Source organism: Musca autumnalis, unplaced genomic scaffold (assembly GCF_047663935.1).
Source record: "Musca autumnalis isolate F117 unplaced genomic scaffold, ASM4766393v1 scaffold_4, whole genome shotgun sequence".
In the NCBI taxonomy this organism is placed as follows: Eukaryota; Metazoa; Arthropoda; class Insecta; order Diptera; family Muscidae; genus Musca; species Musca autumnalis.
In genome coordinates this window covers 81,260,860-81,277,459 of record NW_027411977.1, presented here as the reverse complement: position 1 = coordinate 81,277,459, position 16,600 = coordinate 81,260,860, and the positions used below count along the sequence as shown (strand labels likewise).

Genomic DNA, 16,600 nt, shown 5'->3' with positions numbered 1-16,600 from the left:
TTTTATTCATCATACATATGGAAATGTGGTTTGTGTTTAAAACGTTAGTGGTTTCAAGTTAATCATAGTGAATATACAGTAAACATAGAATGAAGAAGCCTAAAATGATATTTTGTTCTCCACAATAGAGTACTTCACTGTAAGTATCTATCAAAATTGTGTTTAACCGGATTGTGGTAGTATATATCAATCCGGTAGGTCTTACAACCAAATCACGAATAGAAATTACTTTATATCTTCAACACTTTTTCATTTATAATAATTTTGGATCTTCCCAACATGAACACATTAAAACAAAGTATTTTATCTACATGTTATGACAGTCAATAGAATTTTTATTATTATTAGATTATAAACCAGTTGAATACTTATCATCTTGACGTTGCAAAATATTTACAATTGTCTCGAAACCCAATATAAAAATCTTTATACAGTGAAGTGTCAATATAATGAATATAAATATTTATGTATTGTTGCATTATTAGATAAGGGCAAGAATAAAATATTTGGAGAAAAAAATGAACTCAAAAAACTACATTTATTACCTCAAATATTAAAATATATCTAAAAATTCCATAATTTGTATACGCTTCGCACCATATCTCCAAAACTGTTAAATGTTTCTTAATGTTTATACCTTACACCATCCTGTGGTAAGGGTATTATGTGTTAGTGCATTTGTATGTAACATGCCTAAGGAAAAGAGATAGACCCATAGTTCCCTCTAGGGATATGCATAGAATCACTCTCTGAGTCGATTTATGCATGTCCGTCCGTCCGTCCATTCGCAACGTACAAGTTGCATTTATTGTTCGATTTGGCTGAAAATTGGTGAAGATCATTTTTTTAGCCTAATGAAGAACGCTATTGCTTTTGGTGAAAATCGGTTCAGATTTGGATATAGCTTCCATATATATTTTCGGCTGATTTGAGGTATTTGATGCACGAAATGTGTTACGGAAGTAGGTCTATAGATAAATGTGCCAAATTATATCCTAATCGGTTCAGATTTGGATATAGCTCACATATAAATTTTCGGCCGATTTTTGGTATTTCGTGCAAGAAAGACGTTATATATATCCGATCTCAATGAAATTTGGAATGCGTAACGGAATTTGGTCTAGAAATAAGTATGCCAAATTATATCAAAATGGGTTCAGATTTGGATATAGCTCCCACATATATTTTTGGCCGATTTTTGGTATTTGGTGCACGAAAAACGTTATATATGTCCGATCTCAATGAAATATGGAATGTGTGACGGAATTTGGTCTAGAAATAAGAAGGCCAAATTTTATCGAAGTCGGTTCGGATTTGGATATAGCTCCCATATATATTTTCGCCCGATTTAAGGTATTTGTTGCACCAAACACGCTGTATCTGTTCAATTTTGATGAAATTTGGAATGTGTGATGGAATTAGGTCTATAGATAAATGTGCCAAATTATATCGAAATCGGTTCAGATTTGGTTATAGCTCCCATATATATTTTCGGCCGATTTGAAGTATTTGATGCACCAATGACGCTATGTATGTCTAATTTTGATGAAATATGGAATGTGTGACGGTGTTTGGTCTAGAAATATATGTGCCAAATTATATCGTAATCTGTTCACATTTGGATTTAGCTCCCATATATATTTTACCTATTCACAGTGGTGTAGGGTATCATATAGTCGGCCCCGCCTTTGATCCTTTCCTTACTGGTTTCTTTTGGAAAAATATTCGCTGGAATGTAATACACAACTCTTCAGAACATGCTTCTGTCACCTTGTTTTTAGTATATTTTTCAAAGACAATTTAATAAATATATCAATAATGTGGTGAAATCCGAAATGCGAGAATAAACTGCTTGTGTAAACAGCGTTTGAACTACGTGTTGTAAAGGGTATTGTTGAATCAACGACAGCTGATTCAACATGACCATAAATTGCAGCTGATCGTTATTAGCATAAACTGATGGTAACATCATCAACATAAAAACAAAGTAAAACCTGATGGCAACGTCATTGTTGTCATAAGAAAAAACAAATAAAGTACAAAAGACAGTCTGTCACAAATAAACGTTTTTGCAGTGTTTTTCTTTTATTTAATATTAGCAAATTATATTTGCCAATATTAAACATGGTCCTTCGAAGCCAACCTTGGTTCGGCGAGTGGTTTCATCGGTTCTTACTGCTAATAACAAATATAAAGTGTAAAAATAAAGATCGTGAATATAGGATCAACTTGGATTGCCGGCATAGTTACATCTCGCTACTTGGGATTATGCTTTACGAGCCTATGACCGCAGGAAGTGATTAACGATTCGACAATATACTTCACGAGTGGGTTGGAATCATAATAATATCTCGTCCTTGGGATTGCTTTACGAGCTTATGGAGCCAATTCATAATGAACACCAAAGAACAACAACACCAAAACATACATATTTGCATCGCCATAATGACTTGCATTTCTGCAACAGAGGGGAGAATGTTGAATCAACGACAGCTGATTCAACATGACCATAAATTGCAGCTGATCGTTATTAGCATAAACTGATGGTAACATCATCAACATAAAAACAAAGTAAAACCTGATGGCAACGTCATTGTTGTCATAAGAAAAAAACAAATAAAGTACAAAAGACAGTCTGTCACAAATAAACGTTTTTGCAGTGTTTTTCTTTTATTAAATATTAGCAAATTATATTTGCCAATATTAAACAGGTATGATACAAAATACCGCTGAATCAACATGAAATAAGCATTTTAAAGTTTCAGAATGTTCTGAAGAATTTCTGTGAACATTATTTGGAAGATTTTTGTTCAACTCCCAATAGTTCAGCTGATACCGACAAGAATTCTACAAATTATGTAAAATTGTCTATATGATCGATTTTGATGCCCTAGATGGAGTTTTTCTTATGTGGTCTGTTCAACAGATACGAGGGCGGTTCGGAAACTTCTTAGTCTATCAATAAAAGAGAATAGTTAGTTTTTCAAAAATATTTTTATTTTTCAATATAATCTCCTGAAACTTCAATACACTTAGTCCAACGCTTTTCTAGCAATTCTATCCCTTGATTAAAATAGTTTTCCTCAAGGTCTTCAAAATAGTGGTTTACAACAGTAATTGCATCTTCATTTGAGGTTAAACGCTTGCCAGCAATGAATTTTTTTAGATTTGGGAACAAGTAAAAGTCACTGGGAGCTAAATCAGGAGAATAAGGGGGTGGTCAAGCAACTCGTACTTTAATTCGTTGATTTTAGCCATTGTTAAAACACTCTTGTGCGCTGGTGCGTTGTCTTGATGAAAAAATATTTTTTTTGTGTTGTAAGCCAGGACGTTTTTCTTGAATTTGTACATTTTACTGATCCAAAATGTTGCAATAGTACTCTGAATTTATTGTTTTACCCTTTTGCAGATAGTCAATCAATAAAATACCTTTGAAGTCCCAAAAACCCGTTTCCATAACCTTACCAGCCGATTGAATTGTTTTTGCCTTCTTTGGGACAATTCCTCCAGCTTCAGTCCGTTGTTTGGATTGTTCTTTTGTCTCTGGAGTATAGTGGTGGATCCATGTCTCATCAACAGTTATGAAACGACGCTTAAAATCCATTTTATTTCGCTTAAAACGATCCAAACAAGCTTGAGAAATGTTCATTCTTATGCGTTTTTGATCGACTATTAACACCCATCTTGCAGAAAGCTTTTTCATCTGTAGTTCTTCATGCAAAATTAAATGGACTCGATCATTTGAGATGCCCATGATATTAGCAATTTCACGCACTTTTATTCGTCGATCATTTAATACCATATCATGCACTTTGGCTACAATTTCTGTTGTTGTTGTTGTTTTCGGACGTCCACTACGTGGTTCATCTTCAATGCTTGTACGACCACGTTTAAATTCAGCAACCCAATTTTTTACTGTTGCATATGAAGGAGCACTTTCACCTAACAGATTCACCATATCATTATGAATTTCTTGTACCAATAAACCTTTTTTATGTAAATATTTAATGTCAGCACGCATTTCTAATTTTTCCATTGTAAAAAAATTGCGGATGCGTCTTTTTTGAACACCTGTTTCTATATGAAGGAGTTGCCAGATCGAAACAAAGTTTAACATGTGTTCATAACAGAGATGGAAGTTTCCAAAATACTTAAGTTTTTTCTGTTTATACCGCGCTTTTTGTGCTAGGCTTAATAGTTTCCGAACTGCCCTCGTAAGTTCCAGTTTAGGGCTACAATATTGCTAAAGACAGCAATGCCAAATTCCTACTCGCTTCTGAGAAAAAGTCCCGGTTTAGATGAGGCCATAAAATCCGAACTGGATCTGACAGAACAAAACCCAACTATGTACATTAAACAAGTAAAAAAGTATCAGTCGGCTTTGCCGACAGAGAGAGAGAGATATTGAAACAATTTTTTCCCAAAAAACGTATGTATTTAGGAGTTTTTAAAAATGTTGGGCATTTGAACCGACAAAAATGTTCATTGGGATTAGAGATCAAAAGTTTTGCGGAGGAGATACTAAAATGAATGAATCTACATTGACCATTATGGAAGTGGATATCCACTACATATGGTGCCATAGGGGGTTTTTACACACATCGGGATGTTTGTTCAAGAAGTATGGACTTGCCCCTGAAAAAATGTTTACCAACGTAATTGAGGCAGCGAATGCAAGTTGCTTCAACAAAAATCAAAGTAATTCGATAGCAGGTCTTAAAGTGAACTTATCAAAAATTTTGTGTGGGAGGTACCGGATGGAGTAGACAAGTATAGTCCATATTTGAACCTGATCTATATCTAGTAGATATATTAGGATGTGTAAAGTGTGGACCAATTCGGTCACTACCTTCAATAGTTACCGTATGAACAAATTTTCCGAGCATTTTTGAACTTTTCTGGGGGAGGTACCTGAAAAAGTGGACCGATGTGGCTTATCTTCAAACTTAAACTATATTTGGACAAAATATTACTTAGGCAAAATTTTGGACCGAATCGGCAGCTCCGTTCGAGAGTTATCTTGCGCTCCAACCACCTCACATGGTGTCATAGGGGTTTTTTGCAACTTTCGAGCTATTTTCTCAGGAAGTATGGACATGCCCCTAATGAAACTTATACCGTCGTATGGAGGGCAGTGAATACAAGTTGCTAAAACAAAACTGAGAGCGATTCGAGAGATGGCCCTAAACTGAACTTTTCCGAAATTTTGTGTGGGAATTACCCGAAAGAGTGGACCGATTGAGTCTATATTGAAACATTACCTAAGTCTGTAACACATTTTATTATGGGCAAAGTATGGACCAAATCGGTTACTTCCTTCAAGAGTTATCGTGCGCACAAATTTTCCGAACATTTTCGATGTTTTGTGGGGGAGGCACCGGAAGGAGCGGACCGACATAGCCCATCTTCGAACTTAAACTAAGTTTGGGCAAAATATTACGAAAGCCAAAATTTTAACCGAATCGGTTCATCCGTTTGAGAGTTATCGTGCGATCCAGCCAGCCATACAGACAGACGGACGGACGGACATTGCTCAATCGACTCCAAATTGTCTGAAACACATTTCGTCCAAACATACTTGGGGTCTAAAACCATTACTTCGATGAGGTACATTTTGCCCGTATGAAAGTGTATATACCCTCGTTAGCATAAATGCTGAGGGTATAAAAAATCCATATTAGAAGTTGCTGCTTTTTCAGTGTAAAAAATGTGTTATATACATTGGTCTACTGCGTAAGTGAACTACATCCAGTAATAATTTGTAAAAAAAATAAATTAGTAAACGAATACTCCTAATCCCCTGAAAATCCGAAATACAATATAGGAAGTATTTACAAAACTTCCAAAATGGAAATTTCCGACCTGAACCCACTAAGTACCGGAATACAAATTACCAAAATTTTGGTCCTTAAATATGATAAAAATCCCCAGAAGTATATGAAATCGGGCTATACAGTTATATGAGGGCTATGTTATATCGTTGGCCTATAATATTATATAATAAAAGCTTTGTTCCAGAATTGAAACGTTTTTTCAACTTTTACAAATTTTACCCGAAAAACTGTTCCCGTACACAAAAAAAATTGTAAAATGTTCACTTCTCTTTAAACAAAAATGGCGCTGAATGACGCTCTCTTCAAAAAATTTTTACTCGACAAATTTAAGCGTGTAAAAAATAGTAACATGGATGCCGGCGTCCGATTGGCTGGTACGCAGACTTTGACATTTGTTCCAGTTTTTTTTGGCGATTTCCATTTTTCCGTTCCCGAACTATTTCAAAAAACTTTTGTGTGAAAGAAAAAATTTTACAGTTCTCTCTTTTACGAGTTTTACTATTAAAAAGTACGGGAACGAAGCTAATATAATACGGTATCTGTACGAATGTTTTACACCTTTCGGTTCGATAATGTGTAAAATCCTTCAAAATATCAAAAATCTATGGATAACGTCCTAAGAAACAATATCAAAACGTGGGTCTATACCGACAATTCTAGGAAGAAATGTTTTATACCCCCCAAAAAGATTAAATATCAAATTTCAGCTATTTCGTTTGGATAATTTGGCTAAAACCTTCAAAATTTTCAAAATCGGGATGAACCCGTCCTATGCTGGCAGTATCAAAACTGGACCTACTGCGACAACTCTGTGCAAAAATGTTTTATAACCCCAATTTTACCAAAACGTTAACCCGTGCCAACCTAGTGATATTTGTTTTTAAAGTAATTTGTATGGTGCCAAAGGCAAATTTTCCGAAAAGGCCACAACAGATGCATTTTCACCAAAATTCTCTAAAGACCGCAGTTATGGTTCAGGTGATGAAAAAACTTTGCCAGTTCATCGATGTGGCTAAAAACCGATTTCCAAAAAAATTTATGACGATCCGTTAACGATAACCAGTGACCCCTGACAGATTTTTATTTTATAGTACTTTGTACACTGAAAAAAATTTTAGCCAGTTGATAATTCAAAGATTCAATCAAAAATTTATAAATTTTCCGGCGATAAAAAAATTTTCATATTGACAAAATTGGATAAAATTATTTGATCACAAAGTACAAATACAACTGATAAAATATTTCACATATTGACAAAAATATTTATCAAAATATTCCACATTGTGCTTGATAAAAACAAAATATTTTCTTGATGAAAAAAATTGTTGAATACAGTTTTTTTCAATCGATAAAAAATGTTCATATTTACAATTATTTTGTTGTTTTTTGTTAAATACAAACCCAAAAGCCACAAAAAAAGATACATACACACATTTATAAATGGTGGTGGTTATTTATTTAATTGAAATGCCAAGTACAAAAGCAACAACAGACGCATAGGTACATAAAAAATAACAGATGAAAGAAAGAAACACGGAATGGAATAATTAATAACAGAAGTAAATAATTATTTAGTGCCACACATTAATTTTGATAAAAGAAAACAAATAAATCACTTTTAAATATAAAATACGGGGAATATCGTTGAACGCTTCTTGTTGTGAAATAAAACACATTCTTCTGCCACAGTGAAAGTCATCGGCGGAAAATGGGCATCTGTAATGTGAGAAATACTACATCCATACATATTCAAATATATAAAATGTTTTGATGTTATTACCAATATCACATGCGTTTGCTTCTTTGTCCAATAAAATATTCTTATTATCCTTTTTCATATTCGTGAATTCTATTAAAACATGTATTATTGAAAAGCACCTTTATTTTAAGAAAACACACAAACACAGATTTATTTCTGCACTACCGATCCACATACAACGACTGCTTTAAAGAAACTGCCAAAATAAACCAAACTGATGGTTAAAAAATGTTATCTGCCTTCCTTAACCACCAAACAGAAAAAAACATGAAAACTCGTACCGTTTTTTTCTTTCCCTCTTCGTTTGTTAGGTTCATAAAAATCAGCAACAAAAAAACAGTAACAAACTTATTATATACATACAAGCCTTCACCCGAGCACAAATAAATAAACAAGTCAAATGCCACACAAACGCACCATCCCCCTCCATGCCGCAAAAGATCCAACACCATGCTTTGAAATAAACATAGCAACGACACTCACATCTCAAGAAAAAAAACACAGCACATTGTTGTAGCGCTCTCTTTATGCTCTAACCCTCCAAACATTTTTTATCGCCTGCTTGACGCAAAAGTCACTGTAAGGCGATTGTTGTGTCTACTGCAGGGTCGAGCTTCTTTGCTTAGATCGTATAGTGAGGGCGCCCACTGAGTTGTTTTTGCATTTGCTTCTCTCTCTCACGTACAGTGTAAATTAATGAAAACAAACAAAAACATAATGTGGTTGTTGCTTTTTTCACTCATACGTTCATACATGTCTTCGCTTTGGTTGTATTTCTGTGGTCGTCGCTGGTCTACTGCGACAGTCGCATTTGTATCCGAAAAGACAAAAATGACTAAAGAAACTGTTCCACTTATGCGGCACAAACTCTATTATCGCTTTCGTCACTGCTGTATGTTTCTTATGCGATTCTGTTGGAGTGTCGGAACCGGGGCACTTTGAGTGTGCATTAGGTACTCATGCAGGTACCGCTTACGAAACTTTCAGTAGTCACGGAAGCGACAGTATCTGTAAAAGGCTATTTATTTTTTTATTGTTTATTCAAACGTATTAATATTCATTTGAATTTATTGAATTCATTGAATTTTTGCACTCAATGTAAATGCGGTTATAAAAGAAGCATTTTATTATAAAATTGATCAAAAAAGAAACAATTTGTATAATACAATGCACCTTTTATAACCGCATTAACATTGAATTCAAATGAATAATAATACGTTTGATTTACTTTTTTATAAAAGTTGTAAAAAAAAGTTTTATAAAAGTTGTATAAAAAAGTTGTTGTACAATGAAGAAACTAAACAGCTTTATTTTCATTTAAACTTTTGTATCAAGTTTGTACCGATTGCTAACAGAACGTCACAAGAACTGAAGAAATCATGTTTTATTCTACTTATTTGCTTTCATTACAATTCGCTTAACTGTTTGCAAGATAAATTGTTTTTGTAATGCCGCCACTATTGTTTTGAAAACATTACTCTCTATAATAGAGAGTAGTATCAATACTCCAGACTTTAAGCATTTGTTTTTGTACAACATAAAGTGTCGCTTTTTATAATACCGTAAGTCGCGCAGTTGTGACCACATACGGATAAAAAAGCGATAACAACATATTTGTTCCTGTAAATTGACAACATTCGCATTTTTAACTGAATGCAGGCACTTTACGGAAACGCATTTACTGAGAGAAGATATATTTAACTTCCAAATGTTTGGAGGGAAAACAGTTGTTTTTCTCGCTCTTGAGAGCGAGAACATGCGACAAATGTTGAAAACCATTTTAACTACAGAAATTTATTAATAACCATAAACAAATTTCAATAAATTATTTGTTTGAAATCGTTTATTGATCGCTTTCTAGTAACATTTTCCTGTTTGATAAACATTTTGCCATTATGTTCGTAATATTTTATCGCCATTCGACAAAAATATGGTGATAAAGCTTTTAATCAAAATTTCCGGGGTGGCTTTTTTCTGTGCACTGAATTCTGATACAAAACTTGGAATATTTTGATACATATTTTTGTCAATATGTGAAATATTTTATCAGTTCAATACAAAAAAATCGATAAATATTTTAGTCAATATGTGAAATATTTTATCAGTTGTATTTTTACTTTGTGATCAAATAATTTTATCGAATTTCATCAATATGAAAATTTTTTATCGCCGGAAAATCGATAATTTTTTTTCTGTGTACGGTGGCCAAAGGCAAATTTTCCGAAAATCGCTCTACAGGCCATAATTTTTTCCAATCGATGAAAAAGTTTACCAGTTCATTATTGTGTCTACAAAACGAATCCCACATAAATTTTGAAAAAATACCAGTTGTTGCAACAAAAAATCAGAGCGATTCGAGTTCGCATCATTTTAGCGAAACAGGCTGGATTTTTGGAAATTCGAACTAGAACTGTACTAAAAGTACTAAAAGGTACTAAATATGGTACCCTTTGTATTAGGCAAACGCGAAGAGCTAGAATTCTGAAATTTGGAATGAGGTTCATTGATGGAGAGTTAGAAAGGTGTACCAAATGGTTTTTTGAAATTCGAACTATAAGTGTACGAAAAGTACTAAAAGTTACTAAATTTAGTACTATTTGGTATTACGTGAACAGATAGAGCTAAAATCTTGAAATTTGGAATGAAAATCAAGGTTTAGAAGATGAGTTGATATAAGGATGTGGTTTTGAAAATGTGTACGAATAGTACTAAATTTGGTACAATTTGAATTTGGGCGAACCGATAAAGTTGGAATTCTGAAATTTGGAATTACTATTACTGTTGGAGCGTAGGTTTGAGATATGGAGGTAGTTTTCGAAATTCGTACATATGGGTACGAAAGGTACTAAATAGTACCAAATAAGGTACAATTTGGATTTGGGGGAACGGATGGAGCTGGAATCCTGAAATTAAAATTAGGATTACAGTCGGGGTTTAGGATAGAGGTATTTTGGAAATTCGTACTTTTGGGTACGAAAAGTACTAAATGGTACCAAATTTGGTACAATATGAATTTAAGTGATCGGATAGAGCTGGAATATTGAAATTTGGAATTAAGATTACTATTGGAGCGTGGGATTGGGATACTTTTGGAAATTCGTACTTATGGCAACGAAAAGTACCAAATGGTACCAAATTTGGTACAATTTGGATTTGGGTGATCAGATACATTTGGAATCCTGAAATTCGAAATTAAGATTACTTTTGGAGTGCTGGATAGAGGTAGGTTTGCAAATTTGTAGTTTGGATACGAAAAGTACTAAATGGTATAAAATTTGGTACAATTTGGATTACGGTGATCGGATGCAGCTGTAATCCTGAAATTTGGAATTAAGATTACTGTTGGCGTGTAGGATTGAGGTAGTTGTAGAAAATCGCACTCATGGGTACGAAAGTACTAAATGGTACCAAATTTGGTACAGTTTGCATTTGGGTGAACGGATATAGCTGGAAACCCGAGATTTGGAATAAGGAGTACTGTTGGAGTGTAGGATTGATAAAGTTTTGGAAATTTGTAGTTATGGGTAGGAAAAGTACTAAATAGTACTAAATTTGGTACAATTTGGATTTCAGTGATAGGATACATTTGGAATTGTGAAATTCGGAACTAAAATTGATGTTGGAGTGTTGATAGAGGTAGGTTTAGAAATTTGTACTATGGATACGAATAGTACTAAATGGTACCAAATTTGGATTTGAGTTATCGGATATATATGGAATCCTGAAATTCGGAATTAAGCTTATTGTTTGAACATAGCACTGAGTGAGTTTTGAAAATTTGTACTTATGGGTACGAAAAGTACTAAATAGTACTAAATTTGGTGCAATTTGGATTTCGGTGATCTGATGTAGCTGCCATCCTCAAGTTTGGAATTAAAATACCTGTTGAATTGTAGGATTGATAAAATTTTGGAAATTTTTAGTTATGAGTAGGAAAAGTACTTAATAGTACTAAATTTGGTACAACTTGGATTTGTGCGAACGGGTAGAGCTGGAATCAAGAAATTTGGAATTAATATTACTGTTGGAGTGTAGGATTGAGATATGAAAGTAGTTTTGGAAATTCGTACTTTTGAGTACGAAAAGTACTAAATTTGGTTCAATTTGTATTTGAGCGAACGGCTAGAGCTGGAATCTTGATGTTTGGAATTAAGATTACTGTTGGGGTGTAGGATTGAGGAAGTTTTGGAAATTAGTACTTATATGTACGAAAAGTACTAAACGGTACTATATTTGGTACAACTTGGATTTGAGCGAACGGTTAGAGCTGGAATCTTGATTTTTGGAGTTAATATTACTGTTGGGGTTAGTTTTGGAAATGCGTACTTATGCTTACAAAAAGTACTACATTTTGTACAATTAGGAATTGGGTGAAATTATAGCGCTCGAATCCTAATCCTGGAATTAGGTACACTTAGGGGTACGAGATGGTTCCATGTATGGTACAATTTTGTATTGGATGGATTCGTAAGATTTTGAATTAAGATTACTGTTATCATTTGCTTATAACGTCCGATTTAAGAAATATGTGCCATAAATATACGAAAAGTTGTAAATGGCACAGAATTTGGTACAATTTGTTATTGTGTAAAGGGAATTTTGAAATAATAGGAAGAGGTTCGTATTTATGTATTTACATGTAAAGTGCTAAATACAGTTGAACCTCGATTATCCGTGAATCGATTATCCGGGAACCTCCATTATCCGGGATATAAAAGAAATGTTGGTATTTTTTCCATTTCCAATATTTCAAAAACGTTATTATCCGGCTGTAAAATCACACTTTCCAATAAATTTTATTAAGCAAACAAAAGGTAAACAAAAGAAAACTGGAAATTCTCCCATATTACACAATTTGTATATTAATGGTACCACAAAAACCATGGGACAAAGTCAGTTCAGATGAATCTGATGGTGGTATTATGTAACCTTCTAAAATGTTGTAGATTACCTTTAGAAATATAACAAAATATACTGATTCTATTATTATTGTACAATATGTACTATGCCATTTTTACTTAAAAATATTTTCAAAAACTGCATAAAAACATTGCCTCCGTTATCCGTGAAAATCGATTATCCGTAGTGCCTCCGGTCCCGACCATCACGGATAATCGAGGTCTGACTGTAGTTCTATAATTGGTTTTGGGGGAACAGATAGAGCTGGAAATGATGATGGCGGTTGCGCTGAGAACCTCAATTAAAATGTCTCAAAAAATGTGGATTGCTCTTGATGTGTAGGCGTAACGAAAATCGATCTAAAGTGGTACGTATTTGTACACAACATGTTTCCACCATTCTATAGTATATATTGTTTATTTGTTTTGTATATTTAACGCATACGAAGTAGCGGGCACTTTGCTAGTATAATTTATATTTGATTTAAATTTTTAAGAAAAATAAGTAGTATATATTCAAAATTTGCCTTCAACCCTATTTTAAATATTATAAATTTGGTTTTTAGTAGCCATTAAGATAAATGGAAATGGAAAAACCAGTAAAAATAAAACTCTGTCAGTGGAAAAATTCCGCTAGCGAAAATTTTTTTGAAAAATCGCTCGATTTAAAAAAAAAAATATTTTCTCATTTTAAGAAAATGCTAAGTTAGAATAACTGTATGTAAAAATATGTATGTAATAACCATTCCTAAACCGCGCGATTTTTTACAAAAAAATTTTATTATTTAAGAAAATAAAAAAAGTTTATCGATACAGAGTCGGCGAAAAAGGGAACTGATGAAGTTGTTTGGTGACAACTGAAACTATAGTATTCCCTACCCTTCGCCCGCAACTAATCAATTTCATATCCACTTTAAAATATTTTGTTGTTATTCAAACAATTGAATTACAACAAAATATGGACTAAAGCTGAAATAAACACAAAGATGTAAAATTCTGCAGTCCAACAATAAAAAACGCCAACAACAATAATAGGCATCAGCACGGCCTTGTTGACCAATGCGTAATGCAAAAACAACTTTCTTGTTGTTTTTACCCCCGCTTATTGAAGCAACACTCCTATGTTCGTATTCTTTGCGAAGCAAAGACGACATAAAAACAGTGGTGGATATGAAATTCTTTAGTTCGACTCAAATTGTAGGGTAAACAGCTTTAGGGCCATACAGCAAATTTCTCATTTTATTTAATTTGCTAGATGGCTTTATTGACCTGTTTATCGATACAGAGTCGGCGAAAAAGGGAACTGATGAAGTTGTTTGGTGACAACTGAAACTATAGTATTCCCTACACTTCGCCCGCAACTAATCAATTTCATATCCACTTTGTTGTAATTCAATTGTTTGAATAACAACAAAATATGGAATAAAGCTGAAATAAACACAAAGATGTAAAATTCTGCAGTCCAACAATAAAAAACGCCAACAACAATAATAGGCATCAGCACGGCCTTGTTGACCAATGCGTAATGCAAAAACAACTTTCTTGTTGTTTTTACCCCCGCTTATTGATGCAACACTCCTATGTTCGTATTCTTTGCGAAGCAAAGACGACATAAAAACAGTGGTGGATATGAAATTCTTTAGTTCGACTCAAATTGTAGGGTAAACAGCTTTAGGGCCATACAGCAAATTTCTCATTTTATTTAATTTGCTAGATGGCTTTATTGACCTGTTTATCGATACAGAGTCGGCGAAAAAGGGAACTAATGAAGTTGTTTGGTGACAACTGAAACTATAGTATTCCCTACACTTCGCCCGCAACTAATCAATTTCATATCCACTTTAAAATATTTTGTTGTTATTCAAACAATTGAATTACAACAAAATATGGACTAAAGCTGAAATAAACACAAAGATGTAAAATTCTGCAGTCCAACAATAAAAAACGCCAACAACAATAATAGGCATCAGCACGGCCTTGTTGACCAATGCGTAATGCAAAAACAACTTTCTTGTTGTTTTTACCCCCGCTTATTGAAGCAACACTCCTATGTTCGTATTCTTTGCGAAGCAAAGACGACATAAAAACAGTGGTGGATATGAAATTCTTTAGTTCGACTCAAATTTATTTAATTTGCTAGATGGCTTTATTGACCTGTTTATCGATACAGAGTCGGCGAAAAAGGGAACTGATGAAGTTGTTTGGTGACAACTGAAACTATAGTATTCCCTACACTTCGCCCGCAACTAATCAATTTCATATCCACTTTAAAATATTTTGTTGTTATTCAAACAATTGAATTACAACAAAATATGGACTAAAGCTGAAATAAACACAAAGATGTAAAATTCTGCAGTCCAACAATAAAAAACGCCAACAACAAAAAAAGTTTTTGGTAAAATTTACAAATATATTTAGAAATCGCGCGATTTTTTGCAAACATCTTTTCACTATTGATAAAAATAAAAAGTTTTTTTTTTAAATTTACAAACACTTCTTGAAAAAAACTATTTCTGATTTGTTTAAATATTTGCACAATTAAAGAAAATACAAATTGTTTATAAAAATATGCAAATACTTTAAAAAACGCTCGGAATTTATATTTACATGTCTATATTGAGACATTATATTTACATGTCTATATTGAGAAATTTAAATAACGAAATGTCTCCGTCGAATACCGTAGTTTGGTAAAACTTCTCCAAAATACTCTTGACATAAATAATTTTATAAAATCAGGAGGAATCAGCTTAAATTCCAATTTCTTTTCTAAAATTTATAACAATTTCAAAATTAAGCAAAGAAATCATTTTGATATTAAGAACAAAATTCGTTAGGAGTTATGACTGCGTTTCTTTTGGGAGTTATGTCCGCAACGCAACGCGGTTTTAGTTTTATAATACACAAGAAATTTTGTTGCATATTTCTAAATAGTACAGTATGGAATATATGCATATAAAAAAACAAATATTGAACTCAGAATTGTTCACACATTTCTCATTAAATTTTTTGTTTGTTTCTACATTTGTTGCTTTATAACCGGTTAGCAAAATTCCGGCCTTTAATACCAAAAAAAAGCAATGCAGTAATTAAAATTCACTTGTGGTAATAACCTTTACTTATTTTTATTTCATTTGTTTTTTGTTTCTTCTTTTTAAGGTTCGCAGCCAAAATACGCTGTCGCTCACTTACATGATCCACAGATCCATTTGTTGTTCCTCCATTGCCCACTGATCCATTGCGTTGTGTTATCGTAGACACGGTCATCTTATCGCCTAATCTTTTTATGGTCTTTGCTGTGTGGTTTTGTTGTCTTTACCCCCTTTTTTGGTGGGGCATGCGAATTAAAACTTATTATTATAATTATTATTATAAAACAAAATGTTGAAGAAATTACAAACTTCCGATTCTTGCAACCACGACGACGACACAACGTTCAAAGGTTATGGGAAATTTGTTTTGTTTTATTTTCAAACAGCCGTTTCGTTTCTATTATTTAAAATACAATTAAAGACACAAAAAAAATAAAACTCGTTATACGAACTAACGACACAGATGAACTTTTTGGGTACAACACAAATGTTGTTGCTTGAAACAGCAAATGTTAAATAAATTCAAAATTCTTTGAAAAAATGTTTTAAAACAAAAAAGAAACATAAACAAACTCGATTTATTTGCAATTCACTTGGCTATGGAGATCTGTAATCGACATTCGAATTTACACTCAAATCCATTTTTAATGTCAGTCGTGTGCACAATGGGTTTGTTGCTTTATTTAAGTCCATTAACGTTGTTTGATAACGAAAAAGTGCAAATAAAAGAGTTGGAAAATTTAGTTCCTAGTTCACTGTCCTAGTTCCTAAACGTATGAGTGACTTCATACAAATGAACGTATAGAATCACTCATATGTAGTACAAATGTACAAATGATGTCATCGATTAAAACTTCATAGTGAACTAGATCATTTAATTGAATTAGATCGGTGTACGTCCCTGAAAGCTATATCCAATCTGAATCGATTTCAATATAATTTTGCAAAAATTTTTAAATAACAAAATCCGTCACTTCTTCAAAATTTTATCGAAACTGAAAGGAATAAAGTGTTTGT

General features: G+C 33.1%; 1 protein-coding gene across 1 annotated transcript in view; it reads right to left on the bottom strand.

Moving 5' to 3' along the window:
• LOC141403710 (proton-coupled amino acid transporter-like protein acs) overlaps positions 1–16,236 on the bottom strand; it is a 135,752-nt gene extending 119,516 nt beyond the window's left edge. Inside the window, exon 1 of the mRNA XM_073986535.1 lies at positions 15,684–16,236. Coding sequence (XP_073842636.1) covers positions 15,684–15,758 — 75 coding nt within the window. The 5' untranslated portion in view covers positions 15,759–16,236. The remainder of the gene's footprint in view (positions 1–15,683) is intronic.
• Positions 16,237–16,600: the final 364 nt, after the last annotated feature.